Source organism: Scyliorhinus torazame, chromosome 4, assembly GCF_047496885.1.
Source record: "Scyliorhinus torazame isolate Kashiwa2021f chromosome 4, sScyTor2.1, whole genome shotgun sequence".
Taxonomy (NCBI): domain Eukaryota; kingdom Metazoa; phylum Chordata; class Chondrichthyes; order Carcharhiniformes; family Scyliorhinidae; genus Scyliorhinus; species Scyliorhinus torazame.
Genome location: NC_092710.1, coordinates 133,311,037 through 133,338,930, shown reverse-complemented (window position 1 = coordinate 133,338,930; position 27,894 = coordinate 133,311,037). Strand labels below are relative to the sequence as shown.

The following is a 27,894-nucleotide window of genomic DNA, read 5'->3' as shown; positions in this document are numbered from 1 at the left end:
ACGCCTTTAGTCTTGCCTTTTTGCCAATTTTAATCATCCTATCTTTTCCCTGTACTTTGACCCTAGGGGCAGGTTTAGCACAGTGGGCTAAACAGCTGGCTTGTAATGCAGAACAAGGCCAGCAGCGCGGGTTCAGTTCCTGTACAGGCCTCCCCAAACAGGCGCCGGAATGTGATGACTAGTGGCTTTTCACAGTAACTTCATTGAAGCCTACTTGTGACAATAAGTGATTATTATTATTATTATTGGCCTCTTGCTCTTGTCTGCCGTTTTTTGCATTTTGCTGTTATTCCTTTTATTACTGTCCTTATTTCTCTTTCCTGTGTCAGCCAGCTTAGGTTCCCATCCCCCTGCTATTCTAGCTTAAACCCTCCCCAAACACACTGGGACATCAGTCCGGCTCCTGCCCAGGTGCAACCTGTATAGTTTGTACTGGTCTCACCTCATCTAGAACCGGTTCCAATGTCCAAGGATTCTGAAACCCTCCCTCTTGAGCCATCTTTCCAGCCACATATTCATCCGATATTATCTTATACTTTTACTCTGACTAACACACGGTACTGATAGTTTTACTGAGATCACTACCTTTTGAGGTCCTACTTTTCAATTTACATCCTAACACCGTATATTCGGCTTTTAGGACCTCAACCCTTTTTTATCCTATGTCATTTGTACCAATGTGTACCATGTCCACTGGCTATGTACCCTCCCCCTCCAGAATATTCTGGAGTCGCTCTGAGCCATCCTAGCACCAGGGAGGCAACATGCCATCTTAGAGTCTCGTTGGTACCCCAGAAATGCCTATCTATTCCATTTACAATTGAATTCCCTCTAACTATTGTATTCGCACATGGATTTTAGCTTGAGTTTTTCTTATTCCCAAATGACCCCCACTGATACCTCATGTGCAACTCACAACACCTCCTTTCTATACCCTACCGGCAATACTACTTGATGAACTTCTGCCCACATTTCATCCGCCTGCATATGTAAAGGTCTCCATTTTCTCATCAAGACATCACTTTTACGGTAATAACACTCTGGTATACACTCAGATCCCTTTTCCGTGTATGCTTTCTGATACATCCGTTTTATTTCTACTTTCTGTTGTAACTCTGCCAATTTTCCAGAACTAAAAATATCCGCCTCAGCCTCCACCTGTTCTTGTTATTTTTCAACCATCTGATCAAAAATCGTTTCTGATAATTGCACTTCAAATTCATCTTCACTCTTTGATTTCTCCTCTTGTCTTAACATGTGACTTTGCGACCTTGTTACTACACAATCCGGAAAAATCCCAGGATAATCGCCCTTCAACACTTCAGTTGTCTGATTTTCCACTGGTATATCAACTACAGAAGGCATCACTCCCACCTGCGATCCAGCTATATCATTACCCAGGGTAAACTGTATTCCTGGACCAGATAGTTTCTCTATTACTCCTACTACCACTTCACCACTCTTCACTGGACTTTCCAACCTTACCTTATATCATGGAACACTACTCTTCTCACCCTGAATTCCACATATTACCACATTTGCTGGCAACATTCTTCCCAAACTACATAACTCCTCATCTCTTACCATTAAAGATTGACTAGCTCCCATATCTCTTAAAATTGTGACTTATTTCCCTGCTCCTCCTGATACACATGAGTAAACTTTACCCACACAAGTAAATTCTTTAAAGAGATCTGGCACCTTCTTATCAATCACCTCTTGATCAGGCTGTACAATCTTTTGCACCTCCTTCGCTTCACTTGGGCTTTTCTTTACCACTTGCCTTTACCACTTTGACAAACCCCGCTGTCTTATCCTGTTTTATCACATCAGCCTTCCCAGTGCTTTTCTTCAACCACCAACAATGTGAATTTACATGGCCTAGTTTCTTACAGTGAAAACATTTGAAATTTTTCATGTCACTTCCACCCTCCTGGATTTCTTTTTTAATCTGAGGTACACTCTCCTTATCTCCCATCAGATCACCTTTACTTTTACCACTTGAGTATTTCTCATGTCCCCAGTTTCTATCCTTCACAGGCTGAAACTGATGTCGGAAACCAAGCTTTGATTTATGAACTAATTCATAATCATCTGCCATTTCTGCTGCTAATCTCGCAGTTTTAACCCTCTGCTCTTCCACATGAGTTCTCACTACATCAGGAATTGAATTTTTAAACTCCTCCAAAAGTATAATTTCTCCGAGAGCTTCTTGCATTTGGTCTATTTTCAAAGCCCTTATCCACCTATCAAAATTACTCTGTTTGATCCTTTCAAACTCCATGTATGTTTGACCAAATGCTTTCCTTAAATTTCTAAAGCTTTATCTGTAGGCTTGAGGCACTAGTTGATATGCACTCAAGATGGATTTTTTCACCTCCTTATACGTCCCAGATACCTCCCCTGGGAGTGATGCAAACATTTCACTCGCCCTACCTGCATTGTTTGAATCAGTAATACCCACATGTTCTGTGGCCATTTAATTTGTTTAGCTATCTTCTCAAATGAAATGAAAAAGGCTTCTACCTCCTTCTCATTAAACCTTGGCAATGCTTGGACATATTTAAATAAATCCTCACCAAGCCTTCGACTATGACGCTCTTTCTCACTATCCTCATCACTATCATCCAACTGTACGTTTCCCTTTACGCCTGCCAATTTTAACTGACACTCATGTTTCATGGCCATTTTCTGAAGTTCAAACTCTCTCTCTTTATCTTTTTTCCCTGATCTGTATCTCCCTTTCAGTTCCTTTTTCCTTTCTATCTCTTTCGTATTCAAGCTGCTTTAATGAAATGAAATGAAATGAAAATGAAATAAATTGCTTATTGTCACAAGTAGGCTTCAAATGAAGTTACTGTGAAAAGCCCCTAGCCACCACATTCCGGCGCCTGTTCGGGGAGGCTGGTACGGGAATTGAACCGTGCTGCTGGCCTACCTTGGTCTGCTTTCAAAGCCAGCGATTTAGCCCTGTGCTAAACCTTTCTCATGTTCCATTTGTTTAATTTGTAACTGAATTTTTGCCATTTCCAATGAGTCAACCTGTATCTCGGGCAACTTTAAATGCTTAGCCACCGCCATAATTACCTCACCTTTTCGCATTTTGTCAGGTAATGTTAACTGCAATGTATTTGTCAAATCTAACAGTCTGATTTTAGTCTCTGTCCGTAAGGTACTGCATGTGACTGTCTCCACCCCAATAAAACTTCAGAGTCTCTAAAAGAGCCATTGTCCACAACAGACTCCCTACTTTAACTAGAATATCACACCTGAAAAGCAACCACAAAATGCTCACCCCTCACTGTCTTTAAGTTCACTAAACCAATCCAATAGATAGACATTTATCCCCCTCGAGCCCCCAATTTGTTATGGGTCAGAGTTTAGAGAACCCCAAAGTGTACCATGGAGTTCACCTGACCCACAACTTTTAATTGATTGTGGTATGGGAAGCATACGGTCCACTCTACAGGTGTGTTACAGCAGAAATGGAAAAGTATTTTTAAAAGCAAAACAATCTTTATTCTATGAACTCAAGTTAACCTTTTCAAAACATACAGTAAACATCTTCGCAACCGTTAATTCAAATACAACCCCCAAAGAGTACAACACTAAATAACCCTTAAGCTGTCCTTTTAACATCCATAAGACTTAAAAAAAAGAACTTTTAAAGAAGCAGATCAGGTTAAAGTCACTACTGGGAGCAGTTATTAGTTTTAAAACACCAAAGGATTGATTTACAGTTTTTAGATTACAAAGAGAGAGACTAATACCACTTCTGGCTATGACTGCAGCTATCCAGCTCTGAAAACGAAACTAAAACACACTCTGCAGCAAACAGCATAAAACAAAAGTAAAAAGCTGACAAAGACAGCCTAGCTCCACCCACTCTCTGACATCACTGATAAACCCCCATTTCTTAAAGGTACATTTCTTAAACACCCATTTCTTAAAGATACTCCCACATGACAGTGTCAATATGACAGAATCTCCAAGGCAGTTTCGTACTGCTTCTCAAATTAATTCTGGCTCTTAATCATTTCTGTGTCAGTGACATCTACTTGCTTCCAATGAATGCATATCCTTTGAGCTAAACAACACAATGCTGCCTATTATGTTATAAAATAGATCAAATGTTTTATTTTATTTTCTGACTTTAACACTGTTAATGAATTCCCATCATATTTGTCTCCCCAGCGTGTGTGAAGTGCTGTTGCTAATTGGTCATGTCATGGGAATGTAACTTTAAGGAATGTTTGTCTTCTCAAGTGGCTGCAGTGATGTCATTGTGTAGGTGGACCTGGGCTCGGGCTCTGCTTTTTACTTTTGTTTTGAGTTGGAAGCTGTTTTTGGCTCTGAGTTTTAGTTTTGTTTTCAGTTGGGAGCTGCATTCAAGCCAAGGAGGTGTATTTTGACATCTCTCTCTGCATGCTAAAGAATGCCTCCAGATCACTTGATGATTTCAAAGTAATACCTGTTTCTGTAAGGAATGCAAAAAGGGTCTTTGATTTATGGATGTTGTTGGGAAAGTTACTAAGAGTTAACTATAGAGTATTGTATCTTTGTGTGTGGGGGGGTGGAGGGTGTATCAGTGTTGGTAGTTGATAAGATGTTTACTGTGTGTTTATAAAATGTAAACTGGATTCACAGAATAAACATTGTTTTGGTATAAAATTACTTAAGATCTCTGTTGCATCACACCTGTAAAGTGGACCCTTGTGTTCCCCATAACCAAAATCTATTAAAAGTTGTGGGTCAGGTGAACTCCATGATCTACTTTGGTGTTCTCTAAACCCTGGCCTGTAATAGTCACACGTGTAGCTGGTGATGAAGTTGGATTTAAAGTGGAATAACTATTGTATTTATGTTTTACGTATCATGATTCATTTCCACATTCTGCTTTCCTTCCGAACTAAAACCCAATTTCCAATCACCAAGGGGCTAGTTTCGCACAGTGGGATAAATGGCTGGCTTTTAAAGCAGAGCAAGGCAGGCCAGCAGCGCGGGTTCAATTCCTGTACCAGCCTCCCCAAACAGGCGCCGGAATGTGGCGACAAGGGCTATTCACAGTAACTTCATTTGAAGCCTACTTGTGACATAAGCGATTTTCATTTCATTTCGTTCAATGTGTAAATGTTTGACTGCCGCCTCCAAAGAGGATCCCTCTGCTTCAGTGAATTAACATTTTGGTTATGATGCGCAATGCAATCTGTAAGTTACAGGGGTTTGCGGGATTGACACCTGGTGTCCTTATTTTCAAAATGGTCATTTGATTTAATACGATTTTTCCCAGCAGCGTTGAAAAACCCATCGACATTTAATGAGCTGCAAAAATGCTAAGAATCCCTCTCCCACACACCAGCTTTCAGCTTTGTTCATTTAATCGTCTGACAGTCTAAATGCAAACAGCTGTCATTTGGAGCAGAATATAGCTTCAGTAATGAGTTGCTCCATTCTGTTTGTCAGCATGAGGGCAGTCACAAGACAAAAGAAGGGGGAAATGTGAAGCCAGGTTGTAACAGTAAAATGAAGCTTCCATAACTAAGTCTGAGAACAGATTGAGAACATTTAGGGGTGTTACCGTACCAGATTGGATAGACATATGGACAATAAGGGAATAGTGTAGATGGGCTTTAGAGTGGTTTCACAGGTCGGCGCAACATCGAGGGCTGAAGGGCCTGTACTGCACTGTAATGTTCTATGTGCTATGTTAGACCAGAACTCAATTTGTATTAGGAAACCGGAAGAGACCACAACAATTTGTCAATTTGTAAAATTGTGAGGAAAGGCTACTCTGCCCCAGGACTGATTCCACCGATAAATAGGGATCTTTTATATGAAAACAAACTTTATTATTAACCCAGGAGTAACCACATTAACATCGCAGAAAATAGCCTTTCAATTAACAGTTGAACAATTTTTTAAATAAAAGGAAACCCTTCAACTACTCGTTTATGCCGTCTCGATCACCAATTAAGCAAAGCCCATTACAGGTCAAAAGCCACTTGTAAACAAAGTTGGCAAACACAGGGATACTTGCTGTCCTCGTGTCTCGAGCTTTCATGGAAAGACTGCTTAGACAGAGAGAGAGAGACCCTTTCAGGAACAGCCTGCAGATCCTTCTGTCTTTGTCAGACTCCTGCTCAACTTGACAGCATTTGGCAAACCTGCTGCTCAACTTTGAAACTTCCAGCAGACTGCCAAACCTGTATGAAACTACAAAGCTACAGACAGACCTGGCTCTCCCATGAATTACATAATCTTTATCCCATGAGCTGCTTACCTAATCTGAACACACTGCCTCAAATTATCCACTCTCCAGGGAATCTCCAGCGATCATAACAAAGTTTAATTGGGCATCTCTTTTTAAACATGTACATGGTTGGGATGTATTATCTCACTTTTACAACATCTTAATTGCATCTTTTGCAGACACACTGGCTGCCTCTATGTCAAACTATTTTTTAAAAGATTACTGCAACAGTTATATATTATACAATCTACCTAAAAAATTCCAACATTCATCACAGGGGAAATATCACAACAGGTCATATTATATGTTGGAGTGAAACCTCAGTTTTCTGCTCGAGTAATGATTACTTAGAGAAACTGAATGATAACTAATTCTGATAAACCTTTTCATCACTCTATAGAGCAAACCTGAGACAGCCATTTTCATCACTCGAAGCCATAGCTCCTGAAAGAAACCTATCCACCATCAAAAGATGAGGGAAAGACAACAATACCAGGGTTGGGGATGAAATGAGTTGTCAGCAGCCTGTGGAGGAATGTGACTTGGAACAGGAAAGAATGTCCTTTCCTGTGATCCACATGCACACGCCTTGATTCAGGAGGCTGGGTAGGTCAGCGTGGGTAGATCAGTGTGGTAGGTCAGCGTGGGTAGATCAGTGTGGTAGGTCAGCGTGGGTAGGGCAGTGTGAAGTGGCAGAGGGCTTTGTGGATGAAATGGCTTTTGTTGATTGGCGAGTTCCTTGACCAACATTCAGCCCAAAAGAGAGGTCACTGTATCCCTGAACTGGAGCAGTGTTTAATCCCAAGGATAGTTTCTCTGCTGAGCTGAATGCTAGGGAAAGAGTTCCCAATTCATGAATGCTGTTCTTTTCACAAAATCCGCTGCCACCTAGCATTGACCGGTGTGTCCCATGTTTTAACGGGCTCTGGGCATTGGAGGCCATCCATCATTGGTAATTTACAAGCATCAGTGGCTTCAGAATGCCTGTTGTATATTATTTGATGTAAGTTACGTTCCTCTATCAAAAAGTGTGTTTTTTGTAAGTGACCTTTTGTACAAGTTTCACTGTAGTCGATTTGATCTGTAAAGGAACATCTTTTTGTCCAGTAAAATTGATCTGAAGCAGAGAATGTTACTTGACTGCATATTCCCTTACATGTTGAGCTCTGCTTCAGATTTACTCTGCAGTTTAGCATCAGTGCAATATGCAGCCACTTTGGAATATTGGGTGGAATTCTCCCGTATTGAAACAAAATGCCATGGCGGGGGTGTGAAAGTGGTGTTTCCTGCCATGGAAGCTGGTGGGAAAACATGCCAAATGTTCTGGCCTCGACCTTATTAATTATGCACCCAGGTGTTTTTCGCTATATTCCTTGGTGGGCAGGCCTGATGCTGCGTAGTTCGCCATTGTTTCTGGGTGCCATATTGAAAAGGCGTCCAACATCACTGACCCACTGTTGAAGAAAGAAAAGGGACCTCCGGAAAATGAAGATCGATCTCCAGGAAGGACCTGAGCCTGGATGCTGGATGCGCTCCAGAACACCTAATCTGGAAGGTTCACCAGCAGATGCTCCCCCAACCCAATGCTATGGTCTTTCAGAGTCCAGGGCTGCATTGTTACAAATGTGTTTCACACTGGCGTGCTTTCCTGTCAGCATCGTGGAGAATCTTGTGTGGGAGTTGTAATGCATACTCAGCCTTCAGCAAAGCATGGTCCTGGTCAAAAAGGTTGTTTCTGAGTGCTGATGAACATAGTGTATAAATTGGGATTTCCTTGCAGCCCTCTTTAGGAGGAAAATACTGTCGTGTTAGGTACACTAGTCTAACTCTGGATGCAGCTTAGATCAGAAAGATACTCCAGACCCTGAAGGTAGTTCAATCAGGTGTATTGAACTAATAGCACAGTTAGCACAGTTCTGTGAGTTCGACTCTCTGCTAACTTAAGTATGGTTACTCTGTCTGACAGTACCAGACTAGCTCTTAGCCACGTGGTAGGGGTGTGAGATTGTAACAACACCCTTGACTGACTCTCTAGATGTTCATCAGTGGAAAGAGGCGGAGTGTGAGTGCCTCGTGTCTTTTATAGTCAGATCCCACCCCTGAATGACCTGCCTGCTTATTGGTCATGTCGTGTTCTCTGTGTCCAATAAGCTGCTTGTCTCTATATCATTATGTGTGTGTCTGTATATCATGACAAATACTTGCAGCTCGTGTTGCCTTCCAAGCACAGAGTGATGTGCTTTTGATGGCGTCAGTTGGACTGGTCTTTACTAGGTAAATAGTTTGTGCTGCTTTACATAATAAAATTCACATGGGCATTATGTTGACACGAAACAAACTGAAGATTTAACTCTTAATTTAAAGGTGCAAGTATTTGACAAAGCTGTTTGAAACTTTCTTGGCACTAAACTCAGACTTGGCAACAACAGTTGCCAGGAGGTGACGTTTATTTAAATGTCTATTGTGGACTTTCTGACTCTTCTAGGAAAAGCTGTCACTGTATCAGCGCAAGCAATTAATTTAGTGTTGTCTCTCTCTCTCTCTCTCTCTCTCTCTCTGGCAAGCAAATTACTTTTTCCTTCCACAACCTGATAATAAATGTCCATTCTCCGTAATGAACATTTGTGGATGACTTGATTAAAGCTGCAATAAATTTCAAGCAGAGATGCCAAGACCTTTGATTTAGGCTTCAATCCTCATTTCATGGTCAAAGACTTCTGAACTCAACTATACGTCTTAAATTAAACCGGAAGATCAGCTGTGGCATTGCTTGTGCTGATCAGAAACCTAGAATGCAATCTCTGATGTTGACCATACCTCCACTGTAGCAGAAATAAGGGAACAACACATTTACTGGATTAGTGCATGACATGACTGACTCAATTTTGGAACAAAAAAACTACACATTTTACTCATACTGAAAGATGATAAACCTCAAAAATATAATGACTATATTGCTATTTATCTATCACTTAACAAAACATGCTTATGGTGTAAGTGACTTTGTTCTTCCCAGTTGTAAGCGTCTTATTTTCTGATGCAAAATTAGTTATAATTCTCTAACTATCGTTCTACTCTCAGTGGAACCATAGAATTTACTATACAGAAGGAGGCCATTCGGTCCATCGAGTCTGCACCGCCCCTGAAAAGAGCATCCCACTTAAACTTAAGCCCACTCCTCCACCCCATCCCTGTAACCCAGCAACTCCACCCAACCTCTTGGACATTAAGGGGCAATTTAGCATGGCCAATCCACCTAACCTGCACATCTTTGGACTTTGGGAGGAAACTGGAGCATCCGGAGGAAACCCATGCAGATGCGGGGAGAAAGTGCAAACTCCACACAAACAGTCACCCGAGGCCGGAATTGAACCTGGGACCCTGAAGCTGCTAACCACTGTGCCACCATGCAGCACACGTTTACTCAAGGCTTTTTTTCGCCTTCCCTCCATAATTTAATATGTTTGTAGAAGATAATTTTTTCCCTAATATCACACACCCTTTAAATGTTTTTCCTCAAATATGTGAGATTTTAGTGCACAAGTTGTGTGGGTGTGTTCCTGTACCCATGGGGTAAGCAATGCAATTTAAAAGAGCCCCAAAAGGAAAACATGAGGGGCACGATCTACCAGCCACGTCACACTTAACTGAGACCACCAACTGGTAGATGCCAGCAGAAGCATCCCGGGGGCTTCCCGATGGGAAGCCTCGGCAGCACGGTAGCGTAGTGGTTAGCACAATTGCTTCACAGCTCCAGTGTCCCAGGTTCAATTCCCGGCTTGGATCACTGTCTGTGCGGAGTCTGCAGTTTCTCCCCGTGTGTGCGTGGGTTTCCTCCGGGTGCTTCGGTTTCCTCCCACAGTCCAAAGATGTGCAGGTTAGGTGGATTAGCTGTGCTAAATTGCCCTTAGTGTCCAAAATTGCTCATAATGTTGGGTGGGGTTATGGGGATAGGGTGGAGGTGTGGGCTTGGGTAGGATGTTCTTTCCAAGAGCCAGAGTAGACTCGATGGGCCGAATGGCCTCCTTCTGCACTGTAGATTCTGTGGGATCTAGTCAAGTCCAGAGAGGCAGCACAACCAGAGTCCAGCCCACAATGAGCAGAACCAGGCCGCGAGCGCTTAAGTAGGTTTTACCCCTAGAACATGGGCACTCTGGCACTGCCTGGCTGACACATTGGTACTGTCACCCTGGCACTTCCAAGGTGCCCAGGTGGCACTGTCAAGCCAGCAAGAGCACTACTAGGTTGGCAGTGCATGGGTGCCCAGGTGCCAGGGTTGCATTGCCAAGGGTCAGGGCTGAGGGGGTTATGTCCATGAAAGGAGGCTGGAGAGGGGGTATGGAGGGTGAGGGGTGTGTGTGCAGGGAGGATATGAAGGGGTCACTGGAAGGTTGGGGGAGCGAATGACGGATGTCCTGGAAGGATGGGCCGAAGCGGGCATGGGAAGCCTAAAAAGAGGGGCCCTCAGTGATCCCATAGTGTGCTGTTATCACTTTGGGGGGTGGGGGGGTGATGTACGGTAGTGCCCATATGTTTGGGGATGACCTGTCCCATGGTTGGGGGGGGGGGGGGGGCTGCTAGAATACCCACAAGCTCACTGAGAGAACGGGGCACCCTTTCAAAATGGCAGCCCGATCTCTGAGTTCATTACCCAGTGCTGAAAATAATTCGCGATTTAATGGATACGTTTCTCAGTGTGGCAGCGAGCGGAAACTGCCGCCAGCTTGCTATTGCTCAGCCCTGAGTGGCTGACACTGCTATAAAGCGTTAATTGGTGCACTTAACGAGGCCCCACGGGCTTCACGGCACAAATGATTGTCCCGTCGGTTGATTCGCCGGGTCTGTGCTCGTCAGCCCCCGCTAACAAGGGAGAGCAGCACTTAAACCGCCCCCACACAGCTCGCAGCCATGTCACTGAGGAGACCAACCCCACGATCCGGGGATGCCGACCTGGTCAGATTGTTGGACACAGTCGAGATCAGATGGGATGCCCTGTAATCCCGAGTGGCTCGGAGGATCAGCCACAAGGCAGCTAGTGCCGCATAGGAGGGACAGCCGAAATCAGCTTGGGGAGCGTCACCAGGAGGACCGGCCCACAGTGCTGTAAGAAGATCAACGACCTCCACCGGGCTCCAAGGGTGGGTTGGCACTGGCCCCCTGGCAATGGTTTGCGCCCTAGAATGATCATGAGGCCTAAATGTTCAGGGCTGTGGTGACCTTGATGGCCACCAGGAGGGAGTATCCTCATCTTCCATGTGGTGCCAAGTCCGCGAGAACATGGCACAGAAGCCGCATCATCTCCTTGTTGAGGCGGAGCCTCCTGTGGCACACGCTGTCCGTCATATGTTCGAATGACCAGCAACACTTGTACACATTGGGCTCTCGCCGGCCTCCCTCTCTAGGTCCCTCGCTGGCCTGATGGGTGGCCAAGTCCTCAGGGTGTGGCGTGGGGCCCTGGACATGGGCCACCGCCTTGTGCCTCTGTCAATACTGCTGCCACCGCCTTCTCCGGCGTCTGGCTGCCTCTCCTGCCAGCAGCACCATGAGAGCAACTCTGCTGTGTCCAAGACACTGCTCATAGCTGTCAGGATTAGGAGAGTGTGTGAGACTGGCAACCAGCGGTGCCCTCCACGCTGGCAATTTCCATTCTCCCCCCTTCCCCCACCCCCTGTCATCCGATGCACCCAGCCCATGCAACCCTGGCCCCTGGTCACTGGATCCCGGACTCTGTACCCCAGACACCCACACGTAACGTTACCTGGACCAGGCGTTAGTCCCCACCCCGGTGCTGAAACCCACCCGCTGGCCGCCAAAATGTCCGCGGTGCATGAGCCCAGTCCCTGGGTGTTCAGATGTTGGTTCCTGCGGTGTTGCCTCCTGCAGTGTTCAGGCACAACGTCCAGGCATCATGGTCTGATTGGGATACTAGGCAATAACTCCCGTTACATGGCATGCCAACCCACGGGAATCCACGACAGCTGTGAAGTGTTTACTTTACTAAGATTGCCAAATCCCTATTACAATAGCCTTCAGCCGCATGGCCAGAGGCCTCCGTGGTCAGCTGGAGTTATGGGTGGTTGGTGGAGTAGACCGGCATTGGCTAGTGTTGCCCCCGAATGGGTACATATTATCTAGGGGGCGGCATGGCGGACCCGCGGGCATTGAGACACTCATCCTCCACAACTCCGACCTGCCCCCCCAGGCTCTGCACACCCCCCAACACTGATGACGGTACACCGCGATCAAGACCGAGACTTGAGATCCACCCCCACAAGCACCAGGGCAACAACCCAGTGCCCCCGGATTCATTGCCCAGGAGCGAAGATGGCCACTCACCTCCTCGGGTCCCACAGCAGCCCTTCTGCCAGCTTATCGTTTTAAAGAAGTTGTGCTAATCCGTGCCTATGTGGCCACTTGCTGGAGAGACAGCTAGATCACGGGAGGTTGTTAGGATGCTCCGCTCGCCGGAACTCCTCAGCCTAGCAAGAAATCGGGACACCATTTAAAAATGGCGTCCAATCTCTGGAGCACCTGACCCCCCCCCAGCCCCAGCTCAATATGAGGGGGTCCCCAGGCACCCCTCCCCAACCCCCGCACAGGGCACCCCCCCAGCCCAATCGCCGCTGCGTGAAAAATGCCAGCCTAGCACTCTGGCAGTGCCAGCCTGGGCACCTTTGTACTGCCAGTGCCGACAGGTGGCACCAGAAGTGCCAGGGTGCCACCCAGCCCAGAAAGCAAGCACCTGGGCCTCCGATCCCTTGGGAGGCCCCCACGTGTGTTATTCCGTCTGGTCCCTGTTTGTGGAGACCAGTACTGAACTGAATTCGCCCGAGGTCTCCAAGGCGAAGGAGATAGATCCCAAATCTTGGCTGCCTCGGGAAATTGCATATTAAAGTGGGACTAGCTGTATCGCTCTAATATGTAGATTTGCCAAAACGTGATCCCATCCAAAGAGCAGCAGGGTGGCGCAGTGGTTAGCACTGTTGCCTCAAGGCATCGAGGACCCGGGTTCAATCCCAGCCCAGGGTCACGTCCATGTGGAGTTTGCACATTCTCCCCGTGTCTGCGTGGGTCTCACTCCCATTTCCCAAAGATGATCAGGGTAGGTGGACTGGCCATTCTAAATTGCCCCTTAATTGGAAAAAAAGTGACCCCACTCTCACATGGTCGGATTCACATCACAATGTCTTGCAAGATTGCATTAGATCTCGCGAGGCGTTGCGAGTTGGGTAGACCCCGGGAGCGGGCTATCCCAACTTCTATCGGCCATATTGCGCTGCGACATGCTGCACAGCGTGGCTGTTCAATTGCTCCCCAAGTGACGTTAGATAGCGGTGATGAACTAGCCGGTGGGAAACTCCCAGCAAACCCGCTACAATTGCCATTTAGAAACTTTTCCATTAGGCCGCGCCCTTTAATTGTTCCTGCCGACAGTGAGGTCAGGGCATCACGCGGGCGCTGACTCCGATTTTACCCCGATGCCTGATTCTCAGTCCCATCGGCGAAAGCGATCCGTGCATCCTGGGATGGAGAACCCAGCCTGATGTCTTTGTGAGTCATGATATCGTGGTTCTATACTAACCAAGGCCTGGTGGTTACATTTCTGATTTTTTTTTTAAGGATGCTGACAGAGGGAGAGAGAGTTCGTTTCTGCATATATTTATAAAATGTTTATATAAATCCAGATCCTGCAAATTCATTGGCTGGTTAGGCGCACACTGTTCTCGCTCAGGCCAACATCCCAGCAATGAAACATTGACCACGTTCAACCAGCTCCTCTGGGCAGGGCACATCATCTCCATGCCTGATATCAGACTCCCAGAGCAAATGCTCTACCGGACATGGCAAGTGAGGCCCAGGAAGGCAGAGAAAACGCTTCAAGGACACCTTCAAAGCTTCTGTGAAAAAGGTGCAATATCCTCACTGACACGTGGGAATCCCTGGCCCAGGACCACTCCACGTGGAGGAAACGCATCCGGGAAGGAGGTGAACACCTTGAGTTTTATCGCTGAGGATAATTTTATCTTTGGGATAATTTTAAATAGATGATCTTTGAACTCTGCCAGCTTGAGGAAATGTTTCTTTTCCAACTCACTATCAAAGCCCTTGTGTATTTTTAAATACTTTTGTTCAGTCTTCCAGCCTTCTCCACTCCTTGTGAAAATAGTCACATGTCTCAGTTCTCTCCTTATATCTGTAGTTTCCATCCCTGGCATTAACCTGGTGTCTCTTCATTGTATGCGTTCTATGGATTTAATCCCCTTGCATTTATTGTCATTTGATCTCAGGACGTGGGTGGTAAGGTCGGACTTTTCGCTCATCCTAAACTGCCCTGAGAAGGTGACGGAACTTTCCCCTTGAACCACTACAGTTCTGAGATGATGGTAGAGCCACAATAGTGCCAAACAAGAAAGTCCAGAATACCTAATGAAATGCGTATTTCCCAGTCAGGGGAATTCAGTGGTGATGGTGTTTCCAAAAATTACTGCTCTTGTTCTTGATGGCAGAGGCTGCAAGGAAGGAAGATGCTTTTAAAATTACAGGATTTATTGCTGATTGATTCACCTGATTTATCCTCCTTACTGAACATTGTAATTTTTGAATTTTCAAGGACGAGTAATGTGAGAGAATTGCATCCAGTCGGTAGAATTTTTGAACAGTAGAAGGCAATATGTGTACATATTTGCATTACCAATTTATATTTAAGTCTGGTATAACTGCGGGCAGCACGGTGGCGCAGTGGGTTAGCACTGCGGCCTCACTGCACCGAGGTCACTGTCCGTGTGGAGTTTGCACGTTCTCCCCATGTTTGCATGGGTTTTGCCCCCACAACCCAAAAGATGTGCAAGCTAGGTGGATTGGCCATGCTAAATTGCCCCTTAATTGGAAAAAAAAATTGAATTGGGTACTCTAAATTTAAAAAAGAAAGTCTGGTATAACTGCAAAATGCTCTATTTATCAGGAATCCTCTGATTTCTTAACACATCTGCTGCCTGAGGCCTTTTTCTTAAACTGATGCTGTGAACATTTATAGCTTTAAACGTGAAAAGTAAAAATAGGCCCATTTAATCTTTAGCATTAAAGCAGCACTGCTTCTTTCAGAATAACTTATTTAGCATGCATTTCGAATATTTTTCAAGGAGTTGTATATCTCAATCTAGCATCGCGAAGGTATAGTTAATAATATTTCTGGCAACGAGAATCATCTGTAGACAGGCAACACATCCCCATTAAGGTTTCTATTTTTCTTGTGTGTAGACTGCAGCTACAGATGTAGAAAATTGGAATTAAGTGTTTAAAAAGATATTGAACATATCTGCTCTGTTGTTAGTTTAATGTTCTCTCTTTCCTCTCTCAAAACAGTTTCTCCATGACATCTCTATACAGCAAATATTCCTGTGTTTGCTTAATGTATTTGGAAATGGATTAAAGATTTTTTTAAGGGCACCACAAGCAGCAGTGATGTTAAATGAACTGCGAGTGATAACATGCTGAAGTTCATATGAGGAGAAGGTGCTAAGTTGTTCTGGTTATTAAGTGTTCAAATAAGGATGTCCAAAGAAGCAAAATTCAGAAGGGAACACTAGTCAGCAGTAAAGTCAACAATTTAGATCAGAGATGATAAAGTATAAATAAAAGAGAGAGAAACAAGATTAAGAGGAAAGTATTTGATGGAAGCAAAAATCTCTGGAGTTTAAGAGGTGTTTTGCTGTGGATTGCAACAATCTATCCCTCAATGCCAGCAAAACTAAAGAGCTGGTCATTGACTTCAAGAAGCAAATTACTGTACACACCCCTGTCCGAATCAACAGGGCCTAGGTAGAGATTATCATAGAATTCATAGATTATCATAGATTATCATAGAATTTACAGTGCAGAAGGAGGCCATTCGGCCCATCGAGTCTGCACCGGCTCTTGGAAAGAGCACCTTCCCCAAGGTCAACATCTCCACCCTATCCCCATAACCCAGTAAACCCACCCAACACTAAGGGCAATTTTGGACACTAAGGGCAATTTAGCATGGCCAATCCACCTAACCTGCACATCTTTGGACTGTGGGAGGAAACCGGAGCCCCCGGAGGAAACCCACGCACACACTGGGAGGATGTGCAGACTCCGCACAGACAGTGACCCAAGCTGGAATCGAATCTGGGACCCTGGAGCTGTGAAGCAGTTGTGCTTTCCACAATGCTACCGTGCTGCCCCTGATGATTAATATCTTCAAATTCCTAGGAGTGCACATCACCAATAATCTGTCCTGGTCCACCCACATCGACGCTACCACCAAGAAAGCACAACAGCGCCTATACTTCCTCAGGAAACTAAGGAAATTCGGCATGTCCACACTGACTCTCACCAACTTTTACAGATGCACCATAAGCATCCTATCTGGCTGCATCACAGCCTGGTATGGCAACTGCTCGGCCTTAGACCGCAAGAAACTTCAGAGAGTCGTGAACACAGCCCAGTCCATCACACAAACCTGCCTCCCAACCATTGACTCCATCTACACCTCCCGCTGCCTGGGGAAAGCGGGCAGCATAATCAAAGATCCCTCCCACCTTGCTTACTCACTCGTCCAACTTCTTCCATCGGGCAGGAGATACAGAAGTCTGAGAACACACACAAACAGACTCAAAAACAGCTTCTTCCCCGCTGTTACCAGACTCCTAAACGACCCTCTTGTGGACTGACCTGATTAACACTACACTCCTGTATGCTTCACCCGATGCCGGTGTCTATGTATTTACATTGTGGACCTTGTGTTGCCCTTTTATGTATTTTCTTTTTCTTGTCTTTTATTTTCATGTACTAAATGATCTGTTTGAGCTGCTCGCAGAAAAGTATTTTTCACTGTACCTCAGTACATGTGACAATAAACAAACTTCCAGAAATATGCTTTTGCCATGTTCTTCCAAAACGTTATTGATTCAGGAATTGTCTCCTTCGATTGAACAATTGCCAACTTCTCTCTAGTAGTGAAGACTCTTAAAACTCAACCTGGGTAACACTTCATCATCAGGTGGAATTTTCCAGCCCCCAACCCCGCCCCCCCCACAGCTTGCCGAGTTTCACCGCGGCAGAGGCAGCTCACCATCGGATTCTGGCGGGATCTTCTGGCCCACCCAATGTCAATGGTGATTTTCATTCCTCGCCTGTGGCACCATTGGGGAAACCATGGTAGAGGTTGACCGGAAGATGCCACTGGTTAGGAGGGGGTGGAGAATTCCACCAACTATCTCTAATTTACATAGTTGTGTTCCATGCCCTGTTGGAGTCTGGCTTAATGGCCAAAATCAGAATTTCTCTGATTTTAATTTTTTTTTAATTTAAAAAAGTATCTTTAAACAAGTCACATCTTAATAAACATGTGACTTCAACCACAATATAAATATAGATATATAATAGGGTCACAGTATTGCATATTGTTTGAAATGGAAACAAAAACTGTCTCCTAATTGCATTATTTCTATTTTCTTCCAGTGCTAGAAAATGAACTTCCATACGTTGATGATGACGAAGAGGAGGGTAAATTATTTGATTTTGACAGTGATGAGATTCCAGAAGCAGACAGAGAGCCTCCATCTGACCCTGTGCCTGAATTTATAAATGAGATGGTACATTGCACAATGCAAAACTCGATACAGGAAAATGCTACTTCAGATGCATTGCCTGAGAACCATGGATATTATGAAATATCGGAAACTAATTTGCCTCCAAATAAAAATGATTTTGATCAAGACCCTAATACAGTGGCACAAGGTAATAGTAATACATTTAAATTAGACTGGGTGCAGATCATAATAATGTCAAATCTGTTTCAAAATTATTATTATTAGGCGTGCAGTGCAGATTTACTAGATTTTGATACTGGGTCTGAAAAAGTTAAATTCTGAGGACAGATAGAGGAGATTAGACTTGTTCTCTCCTGGAAATAGAATTTCTCTTGGAAATAGAATAATAAGTGGTGATCTAATTGGGCCGTATATGGGGTAGATAGATGTTACAGACAGGAAGGGGATTAATTTAAACAGCCCTGAATTCTCCTCTCCCCCACCCGCTTGTGATCAGAAAGATATGTGAGTGTTGATTTCCTTTTTAAGCGGTGCCGTATTTTCCAACCCCTCAGTTTTGCTGTGATCCAATTTCTATCAATAACCCTGCAGCAAATTCCGGATCTGGTAAACTCAGAGGGGTGGTTTATTCATTTACACTCAAACATGATGGGATGGTGACAATGCAGCCTCCATTTTCACTCAGACAACAAAAGAGGGGGTTAGAGAAAGAAAGAATTACAGTGAAATTACTATAGAATAAAGAATGATTGTTTTGAATGAGTCAAGGGTCCATAATCAGAGTTCAGTGATGTATTCCTTCACGGAGATGGGCAGGTTGAAGATCTATGCTGGAAAATTCACTTTTCAGGGTGGAGTGTGTCTGCCCATAGCCAACCTGTGTGTTTAAAGGGACTATGAGTTACTAGACCATTCTAGCCTAAGATATACTTTGTATCCCATGTTAACTTTAAAATCTGTTTGTATTTGTGAAGCTAAGTGGGGAGTAAAGATGTATTGTATCATCATTAAACGTTTCATGTTTAATAAATGTATTTTTCCTTGTTAAAACTAATTAACAGTACAGTGGTTCTGTTCCTCCAAGTTTTCTTCAGAGAAAGTAAACATTACCATCTTTTGAGCCAGGGTTCCATTCTGGCATCTTTCCATCCAGTTATAACATCACCTGGGACAGAGGAGGCAATGGTGTAGTAGTACTGTCACTGGACTAGTAACCCAGTGATCCAGGGCTCTCGGGACCCAGGTTTGAATACCGCCAGAGCAGATGGAGAAACTTGAATCTAATAAAAATCTGGAATTATAAATCTGAAGATGACCATGAAATCGTTGTAGATTGACATAAAAACCCATCTGGTTCACTAATATCCAAAATCTGTCGTCCTTACCTGGTCTGATCTATGTGTGACTCCATCTCCACAGCAATGTGGCTGCCCCTTAAATACTCTCAGGGATGGGCAATAAATGCTGAGGGATGCCTACATCTCATGAATGAATTTTAAAAAAAACCCTATATTTGCGAATACACAATGAATAATTAAAATTCTACTTTACTGAATATGTAACAGGAAGCAGGATTCTCAATTTCCACCGAGCAGGTTTTCCCATCTCTGCAGTTGGTTGTGGAGTTACAGAACAAAATGTAGGTAGGTGATTGTCTACAAAAGCAATGGAAAAGTTGTAAAGTCTCTTTGGCTTATTGCAGATGCCATTGACAGCCTTGAGAACAGTGCTGAAATCCTCACAGCGGTTGGCAGGGACAGAGTGGCCAGTGACGGTCCTGCTGCAAGATAGACACTGAGGGTGGGGGCTTGCCGCAATACTCCGATATTCTCTAATTCTGCCCCGCTATTCCCCCTGATTTTAGGCGTGATCATGGACAATCCAGTCACAGGATTCTACAATGCTCTTAGCTGGATTGTAAATATTTTAGTTTGTGTTTAAGGAAAATGTTAGTTCAAAAATAGCGTGGCAAAAAACTGAGCCGGGTTGATTTTTTTTTTTTGAAAGAAGTGTTTGCCTTTGCAGATGCCAGTTTGCTGCCTTCACCCACACAAGTCGCAACTGAAACACCGCTTGCAAAAGTGAATCCATATTCAGTTGTAGACATCACACCTCTCCAGGAGGATGACCAAGTTGAATTACCAATGGCCGAACAAAGCCTCCTTGACAATAAGGCAACAAGTCATACGCTCCCTCCTGGATATTGTGTACCAGTTCCATGTGGATATGCTGTACCATCCAATGTACCATTGCTGGTTCCCACATATTCAGCACCTGTTACTTTAATAAGGAATGTTTCTGTCGATGAGGAAGGTGAGGAGACTACATTGTAAAAAATTACAATATGATTTGTGAACTGTAATTTATTACTTTTCTGTATGTGGGTTGTATTTATAAGGACTAAGCCATTTTAGGAAGAGCGAAGTTTATTCTCAACTATTCTAACTGATTATTTTTTTCACCGCCACCTATTAATTCACCATATCCCTTAACCTCTCATCTCTGTAATCATCTTCTGAACCCATGCACAAGGATGTGTAAACGTAAACTGGGACAGTTTGGAATGTTTGCAAACCAATGGCAGGACGTTCAGATAAAATGGGATTGAGAGAGTGAAAGTTGATGAGGTCGAGAACAGTCACCCGAATCTCTCAACCTTCAAAACAACTCCACATAATCATTGCGTGGCTTTTTGGCTTCTTTGGATTATTTTAATAAAATACAACAAATTTATTTCAGATTGAAAAGGCACAAGGGCCGGGAAGGTCGGAGAATCCCCGGGGGGGGACGCGCTCAGGAATCGTGACATGCCACCCTGACGCTGGCCCGCCGATTCACGGGCGCCCACGGGATCGCGCCGGTTGGGGGCCGTTGAAAGTGCGCCCCCTGGAGATTCGACAGGCCGTGTGCCCGCCAAGTTCTGCCGGCATGGGTCACGCATGGTGGGACCTGGAAGTTCTGTCTGCTGGGGTCGTCCTGGTGGGGTGTGCGGGGGGATCCGATCCCGGGGGGGCCTCCACGGTGGCCTGCCCCGTGATCGGGACCTACCGATCGGCAGGCAGGCTGGTTCCGCGGGGGCCTATATTCCTCTGCGCCGGGCCCCTGTAGGGCTCCGCCATATTGTCCGGGGGCCGGCGCGGAGACAGGAACCCGCGCGCACTCGCGCCGGCTGCAGCGCGCTGGCTGGAGCAGCGGAGACCACTCTGCCGACGACCTAGCCCCCTAGGAAGGGGTGCACACCTGAGAATCGAGGACCGTTGACGCCTGAGTGGTTCGCGCCGCTTTTCACGCCGGCGTCAGAACTTGACAGCGGGATTTGAGAATCCCGGCCAAGCTTCCTAAAAGTGGAAATCTTATTTGTCGTTAATTTGACTCTATCAAGGACTTCCGGTTGCGGCAGGGATGAGCTAGCCGCACGTTTTGGCGGCTCCAGCTCCGACGGAACTTCGGGCTCTTTTAAGAGCCCCAACGGAGACTTTGAATGCCGAAAAACCCGGTGCGAGGCGCAAGGGAAGGGAGTCCCCCCCGAAAGACGGAGGGGAAAACCGGCAGCGGCGGCGGCTGCAGCCCGAAGAATCGGCAACCAGAAGGTCAGAGGGAGTGAAACAAAATGGCGGCGGAGAAACCACAGGTGAAATGGGGGCCTGAGCAGGACGAGGTGGTGAGACGGTGCGTGGACCTGCTGAAGAAGGAGGTAATGACCCCGTTGTTACAGGCAATTGAGGGGCTTAAGGAGACTTTAAAGACCCAGGAGACGGAACTTCGCGTGGTGGAGCAGAAGGTGTCAGGTATTGAGGACGAGGTCCTGGGCCTGGCGGTCAAGACTCGGACGCACGAGGCACTTCATAAAAAGTGTGCTGACAGGATTGAGGCCCTTGAAAATGGAGCGCGAAGGAAGAACCTTAGGATACTAGGTCTCCCGGAGGGTGTGGAAGGAGTGGACTGTGGAGCGTACGCAAGTAAGATGCTGAGCTCACTGATGGGTGCTGAGGCCCCTGCGGGCCCCATGGAGGTGGAGTGGGCAAATCGGATCCCGGCGAGAAGACCAAAAGCGGGAGAACCACCGAGGGCGATAATCGTGCGATTCTACCGCCTTAAGGACAGAGAAGAGGTCCTGAGATGGGCTAAAAAGGTGCGGAGTAGCAGATGGGAGAATGCAGTGGTAAGGATCTACCAGGATTGGAGTGCGGAGGTGGCGAGAAGGAGGGCGAGCTTCAACCGAGCCAAAGAGGTTTTGCACAAAAGGAAGGTGAAGTTTGGGATGCTGCAGCCGGCAAGACTATGGGTCACGCATCAGGAGAGACACTATTATTTCGAGACGGCGGAGGAAGCATGGTCCTTCATCAGTGAAGAGAAACTGGACCGGAACTGAGGGACTGATGCTGCAGGGAACTGTTATTGTTGTTATTATTGTTTTTGTTAATGGGATGGTGAAAGTTAATCGAGAAGTAAACAGGGAAGGGGGGGGACACTGGGGAAATGTGGGCGCCGGTCAGGGGGGAGAGGCGGGACATAGTCAGAGAATGGGGAAGGAGAGAGGGAGGGGAAAGGGAGCTGCGCCATAAGAGGCGGGTCAGGTAAAGGGATTTTCCTGCGCCAGAAAGAATAAGGCGGGAAAACAGGCGCAAGGCGGATGGGAGTTCCCTCACACCGGGGGGGTCGAGGAGCGAGCAGGAGTAGCCGGGGTCAGTTGAAGTCAGCTGACTCTTACGGAAGTGATATGGGGGGAGCAATCAAGCTAGATAGGGAGCTAGCGGGGGGGGGGGGGGGAGAACGACGACACACAACTGGGTTGCTGCTGCGGAAATCCAAAAGGAAATGGCTAAAGAGAGGGTGGTCGGGGGCGGAATGCGATGCTGGGGGAGCGAGCGGGAGCGCGGAGGCGGGATATTGGACTGGCCTAGAGAAGGTAATGGCTAGTCGACACGGGAGGGGGGCAGGTAGCCCCCCAGTGAGGCTGATCACGTGGAACGTGAGAGGCCTGAATGGACCGATTAAAAAGGGCCCGAGCGCTCGCGCATTTGAAAGGACTAAGGGCAGACGTGGTTATGCCCCAAGAGACGCAGCTAAAGGTGGCGGACCAAGTTAGGCTAAGGAAAGGATGGGTGGGACAGGCGTTCCACTCAGGACTGGACGCAAAGAACAGAGGGGTGGCCATTTTGGTGGGGAAACGGGTAGCATTTGAAGCAAAGAACATCGTAGCAGATAGTGGAGGTAGGTATGTAATGGTAAGTGGTAGGCTGGAGGGAATGGAGGTCGTGTTGGTTAATGTGTATGCCCCAAATTGGGACGATGCGGGGTTCATGAGATGGATGCTGGGGCGTATTCCGGACCTGGAGGCAGGAAATTTGATTTTAGGAGGGGACTTCAATACGGTGCTGGACCCGGGGCTAGATAGATCCAGCTCAAGGACTGGAAGAAGGCCGGCAGCGGCCAAGGTACTTAAGGGGTTTATGGACCAAATGGGGGGAGTGGATCCATGGCGATTTCTTAGACCCAGGGCTAGGCAGTATTCCTTCTTCTCCCACGTCCATAAAGTGTACTCCCGGATAGAATTTTTTGTTTTGGGAAGGTCGTTGATCTCTAGGGTGGAAGAAGCTGAATACTCAGCCATAGCGGTTTCGGATCATGCCCCACATTGGGTGGACCTGGAAGTAGGAGAGGACAGGGAGCAGAGAACACTCTGGCGATTAGATGTGGGACTGATGGTGGATGAGGGAGTGTGTGCAAGAGTGAGGGGGTGTATCGAGAGATACCTAGAGGTCAATGACGACGGCGAGGTTCCTGTGGGAGTGGTCTGGGAAGCACTAAAAGCGGTGGTCAGAGGAGAGCTGATTTCTATTGGGGCCCACCAAAGGAAAACAGAGGCCAAGGAAAGGGATAGATTACTGGGGGAGGTTTTAAGGGTGGACAGGGAATTTGCAGAGACCCCGGAGGAGGAGCTGTACAGGGAGAGGAGACGACTCCAGACCGAGTTTGACCTTCTGACCACCAGAAAGGCGGAGGTACTGTGGAGGAAGGCACAGGGGAGGAGGTATGAATATGGGGAAAAGGCTAGTCGCCTGTTGGCGCACCAACTGCGAAAGAGGGCAGCAGCGAGGGAGATAGGAGGAATTAGGGATGAAAGGGGAGACACTGTGCGAAGGGCAGGAAAGATAAATGAGGTGTTTAAGACCTTTTATGAAGAACTGTATAGGTCTCAGCCCCCAGAGGGAGAGGAGGGGATGCGGCAGTTCCTGGACCAGTTGAGGTTCCCGAAAGTGGAGGAGCAGGCGGTGGCAGGCCTGGGGGCGCCGATTGAGGTGGACGAGGTTATTAAGGGACTGGGAAGCATGCAAGCAGGGAAGGCCCCGGGGCCGGATGGGTTCCCGGTGGAATTCTACAGAATATATGTGGACTTGTTGGCCCCGTTGGTGGCGAGGACGTTCAATGAGGCCAGGGAAGGGGGGACACTACCCCCGACAATGTCGGAGGCGATGATATCGCTAATTTTGAAGAGGGACAAAGATCCGATGCAGTGTGGGTCCTATAGTCCTATTTCACTATTGAACGTGGACGCCAAACTGCTAGCAAAGGTGCTGGCATCGAGGATAGAGGACTGTGTCCCAGGGGTGGTGCACGAAGACCAGACAGGGTTCGTAAAAGGGAGACAATTGAATGTTAACGTGCGACGGCTATTAGGGGTGATAATGATGCCCTCAGTGGAGGGGGAGGCAGAGATAGTGGCGGCAATGGACGCAGAGAAGGCATTTGATAGGGTGGAGTGGGAGTATTTATGGGAAGTGTTAAGGAGGTTTGGGTTTGGGAACGGATTTATTCGCTGGGTTAGACTACTTTATGCGGCACCAACGGCAAGCGTAGTTACAGGTCGACATAGATCGGAGTATTTCCGATTATATAGGGGTACAAGACAGGGATTCCCGCTGTTTCCATTGTTGTTTGCGCTGGCAATTGAACCTCTGGCCATGGCGCTGAGAGACTCCAGGAAATGGAGAGGGGTGACTAGAGGGGGAGAAGAACACCGAGTCTCGCTATACGCGGATGACCTATTGCTATACGTGTCGGACCCAGCGGGGGGGATGATAGAGGTTATGCGAATCTTGAGGAGGTTCGGGGAATTTTCGGGGTATAGGTTAAACATGGGGAAGAGTGAATTATATGTGATACATCCAGGGGACCAGAGTAGAGAGATAGAAGGCTTACCGCTAAGGAAAGTGGAAAGAAACTTCCGATACTTGGGGATTCAGATCGCTAGGAGCTGGGGAACCTTGCACAGACTTAATCTGACACGGCTGGTAGAACAAATGGAGGAGGACTTTAAGAGGTGGGACATGCAGCCTTTATCGCTGGTGGGCAGGGCGCAAGCAATTAAGATGATGGTCCTCCCGAGGTTCTTATTTGTATTTCAATGTCTCCCTATTTTAATCACCAGGACCTTTTTTAATAAAATAGATAGGAGCATTACGAGCTTTGTGTGGGCAGGGAAAGTTCCGAGAGTAAGGAGGGGGTTCCTTCAGCGCAGTAGGGACAGAGGAGGACTGGCACTACCGAACTTGGGAGATTATTATTGGGCCGCCAATGTGGCAATGATACGTAGATGGATGATGGAGGGTGAGGGAGCGGCGTGGAAAAGGCTGGAGAGAAGGTCCTGTAAAGGGACGAGTCTAGAGGCGCTGGTGACGGCGCCGCTACCGTTCTCACCGAAAAAGTACACCACGAACCCGGTGGTGGCGGCAACACTGAACATATGGAGACAGTGGAGGTGACAGAGAGGGGTGCGGGGAGCCCTGGTGGGGTCCCCTATCAGGAACAACCATCGGTTCGCCCCAGGAAGAATGGATGGAGGATTTCAGAGCTGGTACCAGTTGGGAATTAGGAAGGTGGGAGATTTATTCATAGATGGGACTTTTGCGAGCTTGGGAGCACTGGAGGAAAAGTATAAGTTACCCCGGGGGAATTTCTTGAGATATATGCAGGTGAGGGCGTTTACTAGACAACAGGTGAGGGAATTTCCACGGCTCCCGACACAGGGGATACAGGGCAGGGTGCTTTCAGGGGGGTGGGTCAGAGAGGGCAAGGTGTCAGAGATTTATAGAGAGATGAGGGAAGAGGGGGAGGAGTCGGTGGGCGAACTAAAAAGAAAGTGGGAAGAAGAATTAGGGGAGGAGATAGAGGAAGGTATGTGGGCTGATGCCCTAAGCAGGGTAAATTCCTCTTCCTCATGCGCCAGGCTTAGCCTGATTCAATTTAAGGTGCTACATAGAGCACACATAACGGGGGCAAGATTGAGCAGGTTCTTTGGAGTGGAGGACAAATGTGGGAGGTGTGGCGGGAGCCCGGCAAACCACGCACATATGTTTTGGGCGTGCCCGGCACTGGAAGGGTATTGGAAGGGAGTGACGGGAGTGATTTCGCAGGTGGTGAAGGCCCGGGTCAAACCAGGCTGGGGGTTAGCTCTATTTGGAGTTGCGGAAGAGCCGGGAGTGCAGGAGGCGAAAGCGGCCGATGTCGTGGCCTTTGCGTCCCTCGTAGCCCGGCGCAGGATCCTACTCATGTGGAAGGAGGCAAAACCCCCCGGACTGGAGGCCTGGGTAAACGATATGGCGGTGTTTATTAAACTGGAGCAGATAAAGTTTGCCCTGAGAGGATCGGCTCAAGGGTTCACCAGGCAGTGGCAGCCATTTCTCGACTACCTAGGGGAACGTTAGAGGGAAGACAGATGACCAGCAGCAGCAACCCAGGGGGGAGGAGGGGGGAGGGGGGGAGGAGGTTTAGTTGAGTATAGGACAATAGAGTAAGAGGTTTTGTTACTTGTATATTATTATTATTATTATTATTATTGTTAAAAGTTAAAAAATTTATGTTTTGTTATTGCTATCGTTTCGCTTGTTTTGCAAGCGGGAAAAATGTTGCTCAGGGAAAGAAATTTCAATAAAATATATTTAAAAAAAAAAAAAAAAAAAATTTGACTCTATCAAATATATTCTTTCGCATTTAACACCCCTAGATTTACAGATATTAAGTTGAAGAGGACTTTGTGATAATATTATTTCATTTATGTTTGCAGTATCATTTAAAAGTGAAGATTCTGATGCCAGTCTTGCTCAGTCAAACAGCCAGCCAGTTGGGTAAGTTTGAATATTTTATATTCTTTAGTAAGTCATTTAGAACGTGTGCATTTTCACCAGGGAATATTTTCTTTGTTAAACTCCTCATTGTGTTGGTGTCCATTTCCTGAATTGTTCAAGCTAGGATCCTTGCACTATTCTACTAACTTGCAAGTATGTGACCCTACAAGACTGCAAGTTTAATCGCTAATTATACACCAGCTTTCTTTCTTTTGAAGGTTAATCACTGTTCAGGATGGAGGTTGGAATAATGTTTTGTTCATGGAAAGGTCAAGTAGGATATTCTGGTTTTAGTGCACTGTACTCCTGCACAGATTTATTTACTTGATCCACTTCCTCAATGTTAATATTCTCATCTTTGTTTTTAAATTGCTCCAGGCTCTGGCCCCTCCCCATCTCTGTAACTTCTTCAGCCCTTCACCCTCTGAGTTATCTCTGCTCTTCTAATTCTAGTCTCTTGCGATCCCCAATTATCACCAATCAATCTTGGACAGTTGTGCCTTCAGTTCCTGGGCCTTTAAGGTCGAGAATTTCATCGCCAAACCTCTCCACCACTCTGCATCTCCTTTGACGCCACTTCTTAAAACCTAATTCTTTGACCAAGCTTTTGTTCATCGTCCTAATAACTTGGTTTGTGGCTCAATGTCAAATCTTGTTTGCTAACATTCCTGTGAAGTGCCTTGCAACATGTTACATCATTAAAAGCAAGTTATTGTTACAGATTGGAAACTATTTCTTAGTTTCATTGTCATTGGGCAGGGTGTGATGTCTGAAATATGATGCACAAGGGAAGCATGCGTATCTAAAGATTTTTTAATACAGCTGTATGCATAGTTGTTAATAGTTACATGTTATGATCCATAACTCCTGATCTCTGGGTAAGATACCCCCAAAATGCACTGGGGGACCATCTGGAAGTCCCCACGTAAGGATTGCGTGG

General features: G+C 46.4%; 1 protein-coding gene across 5 annotated transcripts in view; it reads left to right on the top strand.

Moving 5' to 3' along the window:
• Positions 1–27,894, top strand: part of arhgef10 (Rho guanine nucleotide exchange factor (GEF) 10) — a 445,239-nt gene that overhangs the window by 114,578 nt on the left and 302,767 nt on the right. For 4 of the 5 annotated variants that reach the window (XM_072498623.1, XM_072498625.1, XM_072498624.1 and 1 more), the window contains exons 3-5: positions 17,735–18,013; positions 19,852–20,139; positions 26,894–26,954. In XM_072498623.1, coding sequence (XP_072354724.1) covers positions 17,735–18,013; positions 19,852–20,139; positions 26,894–26,954 — 628 coding nt within the window. The remainder of the gene's footprint in view (positions 1–17,734; positions 18,014–19,851; positions 20,140–26,893; positions 26,955–27,894) is intronic. The other variant, XM_072498626.1, reaches the window with a different exon arrangement.